This window comes from Euprymna scolopes, chromosome 38 (assembly GCF_053919585.1).
Source record: "Euprymna scolopes isolate OS-2025 chromosome 38, ASM5391958v1, whole genome shotgun sequence".
NCBI classification, from domain to species: domain Eukaryota; kingdom Metazoa; phylum Mollusca; class Cephalopoda; order Sepiida; family Sepiolidae; genus Euprymna; species Euprymna scolopes.
Window position 1 is genome coordinate 31999035 of NC_136519.1, and position 13261 is coordinate 32012295.

Here is a 13261-nt window from a genome sequence, read left to right on the forward strand (position 1 = left end):
TTTTTTTTTTTTTTTTGCAAAACTCAATTTTTGCCAATTTTCTTCCTTATTTTTTGTAACGTGACAATTCAGTACCATTGGTTTCGCTTGAAATTCAATATTTCAATTTTTGCTATAATAATACCAAAGAACTGGGGAATTTACACCGATTATATATATATATATATATTAGAAACTATAATTTTTTGCCATCTAAATTAATTTGATTTAATTAATGTTGAATGCCATAAATAATTATTGAGAATCAAGAAAAAAAAAAGTGGGTGCTTCTGTAGTATAATAGGATTTCAAACCAACTTATTTCAGATAAAAACACTATTATGTACGTACATGTTTGGAATTTATACTAATTTCAACATGACACGCATGTATATAATAGTGTTTTTACCTGAAATGCATTTGTTTAAAAGTCTAATATACTGCACAAACACTAAAAAGTGCAATAATAAAAATTAAAACTAGTGCATGAAAATATGACCAGAGATTTTAAAAATGCTTTTTAAATTCATTTAACAATGAAATCTAAAAGTCTATTGAGTTTTTTGTTAAAAAAAAAAAAAATCCTTGTTTTAAAGAAAATTTTTAAAAAATCCCTTGTTTCAGAAAATAACAATCCAATAAATAAAAAAAAAAGGAAAACATGTCTAGAATTCAACCTAATTAAAAAAAAAAAAATCTTTATTATACATTTATATCATGGAATGGAAATGTCATATCCCCAAATTATGTAAATTGATCAAGTATTTTTTTTTTTTATTTAAATATAGAATATCATTTGCTTTTACGATTTTTAGAGACACATAGCTTAATGTAAACATTACAAGATTGATTTTAAAATCTTGCTACTTCGATTTGAAGTGTCTTCCTTCATTAAACATGGCAAATCAAAATATCTCACTTTCTCATAAAATTTTATTTTCTTAATTAAAAAACAAAAAAAAAACTTGATCAATTTGATTGATTTTTGGAATGACATTTTCATTTTGTGATAGATGTACAGCAACACTTTTCTGAATTTTTTGTTTAATTAGGTTGAAATCTGGACTTTTACCAAAACATTTGAAAATTTTGTCAAAGATTAAGACAGTTTAGGCTCAACATTTTCAAAAGAGGTAAATCAAAAAGAAAACTAAAAAAATATAATTAAATTCACATATAACACAAATCAGACAAAAAGCATTAGGATTTCTTAACAGTGCTTTTTCGTTACGAGATTTCCTTAAAAAAAAAAAAAATAATCAAAATTCTGTAGGATTAAACTCCACCCTAGGTTATATTTCAGCCAAAATTTATAATTATAAATATACTTAATAAAAAAATGTTACCTTGTCTGCCAGAATTTTTGGCTGTCATATATAGGAGTCAGATATAAGAATGAGAATTTGTTTTTAAGATGGCAGTTAGTGTCAGCATAAAAAGACAAAATGGCTGTCACACAAGGGAGGTAACACAAAAACAAAGCTCGCTCAAAAAAAAATGTTATTTCTATTTAATTGATAATGTTTAGATTTTTGTGGAGTTTAATTTTGTTAGAATTTTAATAAAGTGGACATTTTACAAATGATACCGTAAAATATGGTTAAATTAAGCCTGGGAGATTTTTATTTTCTATTTCTTAAATTAAATTTAAATTTTGGCACATCAATATGATTGCGGGTTGAAAAAAAAAAAAAAAAAAAAAAAAAAAAAAAATCTAACCAGTATGTATTTATTATAAATAATAAAATTTTAAAGTTGTTTGAATGAAAATCTTTAATTAAAACGCGTCATGATTTTGGGTGAAGTTTAGTTTTTTTTTGAGGTGGGCGAAGAAAAAGGGAGAAAGGTGAAAAAAAAAAAAAAAAAAAATTCTTTGGAAGTCTGATGTGATGACAATCTGAAGAATTTGTTTTCAAATTGCTTACAAGGAACTCGAATGAAGAGTAAAACCTCAAGGGGAAAATTGGTTTTCAAGTTGGCGCCAAGACCTTTGTTATTGTCTTTTCAGGAAATCAAAACCAATAATTTCATATAGGCAGCAGTATGTGAGTATGAAAAGAAAGAAATTATATATATATATATATATTTTTAGGAAAGAGAAGGATAGACAGAAGGGAGAGACATAGGGGAGGTGGGGAGAGACAGAGGGGAGGTGGGGAGAGACAGAGGGGAGAAGGGCAAAGAGAGAGGGAGAGAGAAGGATGAAAAACAGGCTGCCATGAATGTCATTTGTTAACAAAGAACAAAAAAGTCCTTTCAACACGAAAAGCCATCCAAGAAAGGTGTTGGTGTTAGTCTCTTTCAGTTGTTTCTCTTCGGTACGCACATAGCTTGAAACAAGAAGAGTTGCGCGGTCTCATCTTTTAACAGGCAGAGAGGACGAGAGAGAGAAGCTGACAACAGAAATCAGCTGGTCCACTAAATCTCCCTTATCTAATTAAATTTTTGCTCTTCCTTGTATATAAAAAAAAGAGCAATCATAAAACCAGTGAGAACTCGTTCGCATGGAAGTCGAACAAAATTTTGGATTTGACCATAACAACATAACGTTGCGAGTTTCAAAACTAATCTTATCGGGGTTTCCGGGTTATAATGAAATACTGAATATAAATTTTGCGTCTGCATTTCTTCGACTTCCATAGAAATATTTTTCTCCAGACCAAACAGATAAAGCTATTAAACGGTATCATTTGTAAAACGTAACATTGAGGGGTGGATGCACTGTTTAAAAACCCAATGCGGGCATTTTCCTAGATGATGGGGCGGCTGCTAAAGTAGGTGTAGGTAAGGTTGTAATTCTTGAACTTGCAGAATTGGTGGTCCAGCCGAGTGTAGCCGGGAATGTGGTTGTCTTCCAAATCTTTGTGGGCATTGCGAGCACTGGATTCCTGGGGGGAAAAATAAATTAAAATTAAGACTAGAAGGAGTGAAAACATTTTGTAAGATTAATTTGAAAAAAAAAAAAAAAAAAAATGGAAAAAAGTTAAACATTAGTGCATGTCTAGAATTCAATCTACAACCCAATTAACAAAAACAAAAAAACATTTAAAACCCAATTAACCAAAAAGAAAAAGAAACAAAAGAAAAAGAAACATGAGAAAAAAGAAAAGAAAAAGAAAAAATAAAGAGAAAAAGAAAAAAAAGAAAAAAAAAAGAAACAGCAAAAAAGAAAAAAGAATAAAAAGAAAAAAAATAAAAAGAAAAATAAAAAAAAAAATAAAAGAAAAAGAAAAATAAGAAAAAAAGAAAAGAGAAAATAAAAATAAAAGAAAAAGGAAAAGAAAAAGAAAAAAGAGAAAAAGAAAAAGAGAAAAATCTGTTATACATACTGTCTAACTAGATAATTTTATAAAATATTTTTTATAAAATGAATAAAATCATTTTTATTTTTATAGACTTTTGGTGTTAGGAACCCTTTTCAAATGTAGCCTTGTTTTTATTTTCTCTTCATTTTCTTAGTGGCGGTCAGCCCCTTGTGGATAGAGAAAAAGGTTATGTCCAGCGCTATTACTGGTTATTGAAATGAAATTTGTATGGTTGGCATGAATTTTAAATAGGAGTTTAGTCACATCTTTGAAAACATTACCAGGTACTTTTTTAGTTTAATCAAGACATTAAAAAAAATGAAAATATTGAAAAAATTCTATTGTACGTACTCGTTATGTAATTAAGTTCTCATAAAAAAATGTCACTTAACTTGATCAAGTAGTTTATTTTTATTTTTTTTTTTTACAGAGGAAAATCAAATTTTAATAACATCGATCATATCCAGGCCATCTTGCCTATTTCGTGGATGAAGGGGGGGGGAGGTGCCTTTAAACAAAAAGTTGATTGACAAAGGAAAAAAATGAAAAAGGGATCAAAACCACAGAGAAACTCTGTAAAATAAGTGACCTCCACCCCCAATATTTATCTAGGTATTTATTATGCCCAGGTTTCAACCTAATCTCGTCAAATTTTGACAGACTTTAAGCACTGATAGTGTTGTCTCCCTGGGCAGCCCCTCCTCCCCATCTGCAAAATAAGCAAGATGGCCGAGATATGATCGATCTCATTAAAATTTGAGATTCTTCTAAAAAATAAAAACCTATTTGATCCAATTAAGTGAAATTATTTTATGAGAACATTATTCCATAACGAGTACGTACAATATATATTTTCAAAATTTTCATTTTTTAATGTCTTGATTAAATTAAATAAGTACACATTTTGTTCAGGTCGATTTGAAAGCATACTTTCATTAAGGTCAATCTGAAAGCATTCTTTCGTTAAGCTCAATCTGAAAGCATTCTTTCGTTAAGGTCAATCTGAAAGCATTCTTTCGTTAAGGTCAATCTGAAAGCATTCTTTCGTTAAGGTCAATCTGAAAGCATTCTTTCGTTAAGGTCAATCTGAAAGCATTCTTTCGTTAAGGTCAATCTGAAAGCATTCTTTCGTTAAGGTCAATCTGAAAGCATTCTTTCGTTAAGGTCAATCTGAAAGCATTCTTTCGTTAAGGTCAATCTGAAAGCATTCTTTCGTTAAGGTCAATCTGAAAGCATTCTTTCGTTAAGGTCAATCTGAAAGCATTCTTTCGTTAAGGTCAATCTGAAAGCATTCTTTCGTTAAGGTCAATCTGAAAGCATTCTTTCGTTAAGGTCAATCTGAAAGCATTCTTTCGTTAAGGTCAATCTGAAAGCATTCTTTCGTTAAGGTCAATCTGAAAGCATTCTTTCGTTAAGGTCAATCTGAAAGCATTCTTTCGTTAAGGTCAATCTGAAAGCATTCTTTCGTTAAGGTCAATCTGAAAGCATTCTTTCGTTAAGGTCAATCTGAAAGCATTCTTTCGTTAAGGTCAATCTGAAAGCATTCTTTCGTTAAGGTCAATCTGAAAGCATTCTTTCGTTAAGGTCAATCTGAAAGCATTCTTTCGTTAAGGTCAATCTGAAAGCATTCTTTCGTTAAGGTCAATCTGAAAGCATTCTTTCGTTAAGGTCAATCTGAAAGCATTCTTTCGTTAAGGTCAATCTGAAAGCATACTTTCATTAAGGTCAATCTGAAAGCATACTTTCATTAAGGTCAATCTGAAAGCATTCTTTCATTAAGCTCAATCTGAAAGCATTCTTTCATTAAGCTCAATCTGAAAGCATTCTTTCATTAAGCTCAATCTGAAAGCATTCTTTCATTAAGCTCAATCTGAAAGCATTCTTTCATTAAGCTCAATCTGAAAGCATTCTTTCATTACGGTCAATCTGAAAGCATTCTTTTATTACAGTCAATCTGAAAGCATTCTTTCATTACGGTCAATCTGAAAGCATTCTTTCATTACAGTCGATCTGAAAGCATTCTTTCATTAAGGTCGATCTGAAAGCATTCTTTCGTTAAGGTCGATCTGAAAGCATTCTTTCGTTAAGGTCGATCTGAAAGCATTATTTCGTTATGGTCGATCTGTAAACATTATTTCGTTATGGTCGATCTGTAAACATTATTTCGTTATGGTCGATCTGTAAACATTATTTCGTTATGGTCGATCTGTAAACATTATTTCGTTATGGTCGATCTGTAAACATTATTTCGTTATGGTCGATCTGTAAACATTATTTCGTTATGGTCGATCTGTAAACATAATTTCGTTATGGTCGATTTGTAAACATTATTTCATTATGTTCGATTTGTAAACATTATTTCGTTATGTTCGATTTGAAAACATTATTTCGTTATGTTCGATTTGTAAACATTATTTCGTTATGTTCGATTTGTAAACATTATTTCATCATGGTCGATCTGTAAACATTATTTCGTTATGTTCGATTTGAAAACATTATTTCGTTATGTTCGATTTGTAAACATTATTTCGTTATGTTCGATTTGTAAACATTATTTCATCATGGTCGATCTGTAAACATTATTTCATTATGTTCGATTTGTAAACATTATTTCGTTATGTTCGATTTGAAAACATTATTTCGTTATGTTCGATTTGTAAACATTATTTCGTTATGTTCGATTTGTAAACATTATTTCATTAAGATTGATTTGAAATTATAAAACACAATGTTATAAAATAAATACTTGCACTAATCACGTAAATACAAATCAACTTTAGACTTACAACAACTGTCTATAAACTCGGATGCATCTTTTTCTGAGGTTTACCCCTCAGAGTTAACACCACCGGCAAAAATGAAGAAAAAAAAACAACCTAAAAAGCTAACAGTTTACTTGAAAAAACTTTCTTAGACGGAAAATATCAAAAGAAAAAAGTGATTTTTGTTATGTACTAAAACATTTTTTATTATTTGGTTTTCGAATATTTTCAAATTAAAACTAATTTTGTTTCTATGTGATAGACTGTGTGTGTCTACGTTTGTACGTACAGATTATTAAAAAGCTAAGTAAGAAAAAAAAGTGTTAACTTTGTGAGTGATTAAATATAAACTTGTGATTGTTTTGTTTCGATTTTGTTTTACGACACATCAAAACTTTTCAGGTCATTTAATACAGAATCCAGTTATTTTGGAAATAGTATTCTTGTTGCATCCAGTTATTTTGTATATCAACCCTTTTTAAGTTATTTAATGCCGAATCCAGTAAGTTTGGAGAAAATTTTTATGTTTCAATATCTATTCATGGCGTTTGTTTTGTAGAGGAAAATTGCCAATTTTTTTTTTTTTTTATTTGCAGCACATGATTGAGTTTTGTAGAGGAAATGGACCCCCCCTCCCCCATAATATCAATGTTTGGTGCATTTTAGATCAGGAAGTCAGTATCTTCAGACAGCCTGATCTGATAATACCAGGAAACTTGCAATTGAAGTTACCTATATAAAAAATATAAATCGTTTGTAAGGAAGTATCTTTCCGAGTTTGCCTCTAGATTTAGATAGATACTAGAAAACAGACATACGGTCAGTAAACAACCTTCTTAACATTTGAGTGCATATTATTGTTAATAAAGTCACGTGACGCATACACAGAATCAGTCAATACATAGATGTTCATAGTAAGACCAGCACCATTCATTATTGCTGCCACTTTTATACGTAATTACGTACCGAGAAAACCAAGCTATTAAACCCGACATGAGCATAGACGGAACACCACAAATCCTGCTATCCAATCTGGTTTCTGAGAACAGCATCGCTTCACAGATACATTTGACAATAGAAATGCATAAGTACTCTCGTGGACTGGTATACCGTATATACAATCCATCCATAGTCCTTGAGCCCCTGGAGGGGGCATAGGCCATCTACAACTTTGTAGATGCTTTTGTAGTGAGGAGTTTTTTTTACAGAGTGAGGGTGCTGGCTCCACGCCCAACCTTCCCAGAAGGTACATACAGCGCCTAGCCTTGCCAAATGGTCACCCATCTGGTACTGGCCAGGCTCAACATTGCTTAACTTCGGTGATCTGGTGTGAACCGGTGTGTCAATGTGATTGTGCCGTACCATGTATACAATAAGCTAAAAAAAAAATTTAAAAAAAAATCATGACTGTTCGCCATCAATTGATGGATGACCCAAGAAGAAAATGTACGATAATCTGTAGAATTAAAGTTTACAGAAAGCTTAATATTCCTAAAGACTGTACTTTAATAAATGGTCCCAAGATTCCTAAGTGAAGAATCTATTTAACAGATAATTGCAACTATTAGTTACTTTGAGTTCATCATGAAGAGACCAACACCCGAGCAGCACAATTTCTCAAATGATTATATATTTGATAAAGCATAACTGTGCCAGTTAGTTAGTTGCAGCATTTGCCACGTCCCGACCACTGGCTGAGCAGGCACAGTGATCCAAGACTGCTTCTGTTATGAATGCAAGCCATTCACGATTCCAGCGACCAACATTATAAAAGGCGAGAATCAGTTCAGCATCTTGCTTCACTGTCCTGATCCAGATTTTCAGTTGACCACTGCAGCATCTCTTTCCAGCCTGGTGATGGTGGTGGTGCTGGATCAATAGATTCACAGGTGAAATCATCTGGGTGTTGTCGAAGGACTGATCGAACAAACAAAAGGTGTCTGGTAAGGCCACTCCAGTGAGCAGGGTTCTATGGACTACATGCTGTTTGGCATGCAAATTAACTTTATGACTTCTAAAATTTCTTTAAGAAAATGGGTTCTTGCATGTGAACTGGTCAACATTAGCAAAAAAAAAAAAAAAAAAAAAAAAAAAAAAATAGTACTTGTACAGTTTAATCAAGACATTAAAAAATGAAAATGTCAAAAAAAAAAAAAAAAAAAAAAGTTTAAATTGTACGTATTTGTTATGGAACGAAGTTCTCTGAAAAAAATTTCACTTAATTTCATCAAGTAGTTTTTATTTTACAGCGAAAAAACAATTTGTTATGATACCGAGCAAAATGTTCGATTTTTAGGAAGAAAAGCTAGCAATAAAGATGGGGAGGGAGTGTCGGCGCTTTAACTGGAGTTATCTCCCCATGGCATGTTCAACAAATTTCATAATGGCCGATTCCAACGCGGTATCATAAAAACGTGTTTCTGCTGTAAAATAAAAACTACTCAATCAAATTAAAGGAAATTTTTTTTGGAGATCTTCAGTCCAAAACAGATACGTACAATTTTTTTTTTTTTTTTTTTTTTTTTTTTTTTTTCGATATTTTCATTTTTTAATGTCTTGATTAAACTGTATAAGTACCAAAAAAAACTAAAACACACACGAGGAAAATAAAAAATTAATATTGAAAGAGAAATCCAATTCTTCCTACCTTGTTGGCGAAAACGGTCATTAGGAATTTCCCAGGTTGGAAGAGTTTCAGAACTTTACTTAACATTTCGTTGTACGATTCCTGAAACAAATTTGAACATGGTTGAAATACAATATTATTTCCTTTTTCTTCTCATTTTATTTGTTCAAACATGAAATAGCATTAAAAAGATAATATTACAAAATGCAAGTACATGCTCACATACGTGTAAATGAAATATTAAAATCAAAATTATATCATTCTATCATTTAATAATTTTCGAACAAAACTTTTACGTATAAAATAAAACTCATTCTTGAAATATTTATTTGTTTAAAATTAATATATTTCAGGGTCATATTTATTTGTTTAAAATTAATATATTTCAGGGTCATACTACTTCCTCAGAATTTTGTACATCTTTTTTTTCTTTTTTCTTTCTTGCCATGATAAGTTGATTTAAAAAAAATTTTTTTTTTCTCTTTCTTGCCATAAGTTGAGCGAGTGAGTGAGTGTATTTGTTTAACGGCATTTCAACCTCTAAGAGTCATTTAATGCCAAAAAAGTTTTGTTGATAGGTTTTCAGTTTCTTGTAAAAATTTTTTAAGTTTCTTGAAAAAGTTTATCTTTTGAAGCAAGATGTTTTAGGTTTTCCGAAAAAATTGTTTTAGTTGTAAGAGATTTGTTTTTCTAAACTGAATTTTGATTGTTTACTTTATAGGAGTTTGAATACATTTGTTTCTTTTAAATAGTTTATGATTTGTTGGGGTTCCACTTCTTGGAACACTTTTCTAATGTTTGTTGTTTTAAAATATTTATTCCGAGTGTGTTTGTGTTTTCTACATTCTGTCAGTAGATGTTTAATTGTTAGTTGTAGAGTGTGCAATTTGGTGTTTCCTCCGCTTTGATTAGGTAGGAATGAGTTAATTTTGTATGTCCAATTCTTATTCGGTTTAGCACAATTTCTTCTCTTCCTTTAAAAATTTTTTGTTTTTCGTTTTTAATTATTGGTTGATGTTCATGCAATTTGTTTGCAGTGCATTTGTTCCATTCCTCTTGCCACATGTTTTCTATATATTCGTTGATTTTTCTTTTTAGGTCTGTGTGTGGTATTTTAATTTTTTCCATTTGGTGGTTTGTGGCTTCTTTAGCCAGTTTGTCTGCCTTTTCATTTCCTGGAATGCCGACATGACTTGGTATCCAGGCTATTATAATTTTTTTATTGTTTTTTTTGGTTATTTCATTGTATTCTTGTATAATTTCTGTGATGAAAGGGTGTTTAGATTTTACCTCAAGGGCCATGATACAGGATAGCTATAAGTTGAAGAAAAAAATCAGTAAAAATCCACATTTTGTGCAGTGTTATTTTGAAATGCGGGACAATGCACTGTAGAAAAGCTACTGTTAGTTTTATAAAAATATTTTTATATATAATGGCTAGAATTAAAGTTTAAAATGCAAAAGTCAAGTTTCATGGTCCAATTATTCTCTAAACAGAAACATTCATTTCAAATTCATTCGTTATAGCAAAGAGCCTGCTGTTGATTTTATATCCTAGGTTTTTCTGCTTATTTGGTAATAAAACTTCTCAAATGCACTTGTAATGTTAGTCTGTATAAGGTGTTAACTTTGGTCAAAATTGCCTGTTCCTTTTATTGGATTTTTTTGATTATCGATACTTATTGAAATTTAATAAAAATCGGCCCAATCATTTCAGAGTCTATAGGGAACAAATTCACACACAGAGATAAAGTTCCTTTTATATAATAGTATAGATATGTAGCAAAACTGTTTAAATATTTATGTCTATAAACATACCCAAACTATACACACAATCTCATGCATGCACTAGTTATGACTGGACTTTGCTCTAAGCTCGATGTTATTATTATTATTATCATCACTAGTGGTTCTGTACAGTAAAAATGATTCAAGTTTTTTGTGGAAAAAAAAACCCAAAAAAACCCAGTTACGGCCTTGTTTATAAGCAATACTTCAAGGTAGCTGCTGCTGATGCTTGGCAAACAATTTCAAATAGCAATACGAACATAGTTTGCGACTACAACTTGACAGATATTCTTGTACATATTTTTGAAGAGTAAACAAAGCTATAACAAACCTGAGAAACGTTAGTTTCAAAGCTGACATAAGAACATTGTGGCTCAGGAGTGACATGGATTGTTATGTATAATCCCTGGGGGGAAAAAAAAAAAAAATTAAATTAAAACAAAAAATAAATAATTCAAGAGAACAGATATATTTTTTAAAAAAATGTGAAAAATTGATTGGAATTAAAGATACATAAAGTACATTTGTATAACATTTCACGAAAATCGGCTCAGTTATTTCGGAGTCCATACAGAACTCATACATACAAAGTTCCTTTTATATAATACAGGATTCGTACAGATTTTTCAAAGTTTTTTAAGGCCTTTTCGAGACAAAATCTGATATATAAACAATGATATAATAAAGCAAAAAACTTTGGTGAAAACAGGAAAACTCATTTTCAGTTACATACAAAACAATATGCCTATCAACAATCAAATCTATATTCCCTGACCAAGTGCCATTAACTGCTATTTTCCCCATTGTAAATTGGTCTACGTCTTGTTTGTTTTATTTTTAAATTTTGAACTTTTGGTATTGGGGATGCAAGAGTTAATTCCCTTTATAATGAAACTACCTGATGCTGCTATATGGAAAACATAAAATAGTTTTGTGCTAAAGGGACGGAACTCTTGTATCCACAATAATACAATGTAATTTCAGAACTATGTATTTCGGTTTTATTTCCAATATTTAAACACTATTTCAATATTTTTTATTAATACTTAAAAAATAATTTAATAGTATTTATTTATTAATATTGCATTACAAATTTTTACTGGACATAAAGAATATGGTTTTCTTTGGCCTTCCTCTCTATAATAGGAGAGATATGTGACATTTTCTTTTGCCCAGGCAATGTCAGGTAACCTTGCAAATAATAAATATCAGAAAAAAAAAAAAAGAAAAACAAATCCCTCCCGAGAATACCATCAATTGTGAAGATAGCTGCTCTGAAAAGATAAATCTTTGTAAAATGGTGATGTGCAGCTCTACGTTGATCAGATGTCGAAAAATATTTCCAGAGAAAACGTTTTCAAAATACTAGTTATCTTCGGCAAACTGTTAGAAAGAAGTGCCCACCCAATTCTTTTTGAAAGTTTTTACACACTGATGCTGACAGGCCAAAGAACAATTCAATCAGTGCGTATGACTTGTTTGAAAAAAAAACTACTCTGCTACAATTACCCCAACAAAGAGTTTTGGTGAGGATACCAGAAGAAGTACTTACTCCGGGAAGAAGCCCGTTCATCGAGTAACCACAGGGTTCAAAAAGGTAGTCATCGATCAACATGTCCGGAAACAACTTGTCAATTCCAGATCTCTGAAAGAAAAATAACAAATTATGGATTAACAAACATGCATCATCGTATTCAGTTTTACGTGCGTTTCTGAATTTTGGAGATGATTAGTTATTTGTATTATTTGGATGGTTTGGATTACTGTTCTTGTCGTAATACGTGGAGGGATTAAAAAGTTGGGTATTGTCATGTTTTCGTGACGTTACTTATTTCATCAGAGGCAAATTTACTTTTCACTGTGTCCCATGTTTATATGTAACTTCTCGTTTTGCTGCAATGTTATTTATTTATTTATTGTTCTTAATTATTCTTTATTTTCCCTTTCAGTACTTGTACAGTTTAGTCAAGACATTAAAAAATGAAAATATCGAAAAAAAGTTTAAATTGTACGTATCTGTTATGGAATGGAGTTCTCCGGAAAAAAAAAATTTCACTTAATTTCATCAAGTAGTTTTTATTTTATAGCAAAAAAACAATTTGTTATGATACTGAGCAAAAGGTTCGATTTTTAGGAAGAAAAGTTAGTATTAAAGATGGGGAGGGAGTGTCAGCACTTTACATGGAGTTATCTCCAGTGTCGTTTCTAAAATTCAAAAAAAATTTAAAACAAATCCAAGATGTCTGCCTTCAACGCGCTCTCATAAAAAAGTGTTTTTCCGCTGTAAAAAAAAAAAAAACTACTCAAATTAAGTGAAATTTTTTTCTCAGAGATCTTCAGTTCAAAACGGATACGTACAATATAACTTTTTTCGATATTTTCATTTTTTAATGTCTTCAGTAAACTGTACAAGTACCTTTCTTTCCTCTTCTCCTTTTTGCTCAAATTATGACACTATTGGTGTCATGAATGCATGCAGCGAGGTGCATATTGCGGTGAGAGGGGGAAAATTTGCGCCTGGGAAAGCGAAGGTTACTAAGGAAATTGCAATAGATGTTGCACTGAAAGTAAGTATGAGTTAACTTGTTGGCCGTAAAGGCATGAAGAAATGTAATGAAAATGCGGTGAGGAAGCCGAAGAGAATTGCCCCAAATGTGATGCAAACCCCATGGAGGGTGTGTGAAAAAGTGCGGAAGGCACTGTGCGTATAATACATGGAGTTTGACGGTAGATTTAACGAGACACTGGCTATGTCTGCATGGGATGCCATGAAAAAAGGCATGTGGGAATACAAAAATAGA

The 13261-nt window shown here is 31.1% G+C and overlaps 1 protein-coding gene across 1 annotated transcript in view; it reads right to left on the reverse strand.

Annotated features, from left to right (window-relative positions):
- Positions 1-2104: 2104 nt before the first annotated feature.
- LOC145263118 (S-adenosylmethionine decarboxylase proenzyme 1-like) overlaps positions 2105-13261 on the reverse strand; it is a 139676-nt gene continuing 128519 nt past the window's right edge. The window contains exons 9-12 of the mRNA XM_080120061.1: positions 12013-12105; positions 10792-10866; positions 8694-8774; positions 2105-2867 (exon numbers count right to left, since the gene is read on the reverse strand). Coding sequence (XP_079976187.1) covers positions 2730-2867; positions 8694-8774; positions 10792-10866; positions 12013-12105 — 387 coding nt within the window. The 3' untranslated portion in view covers positions 2105-2729. The remainder of the gene's footprint in view (positions 2868-8693; positions 8775-10791; positions 10867-12012; positions 12106-13261) is intronic.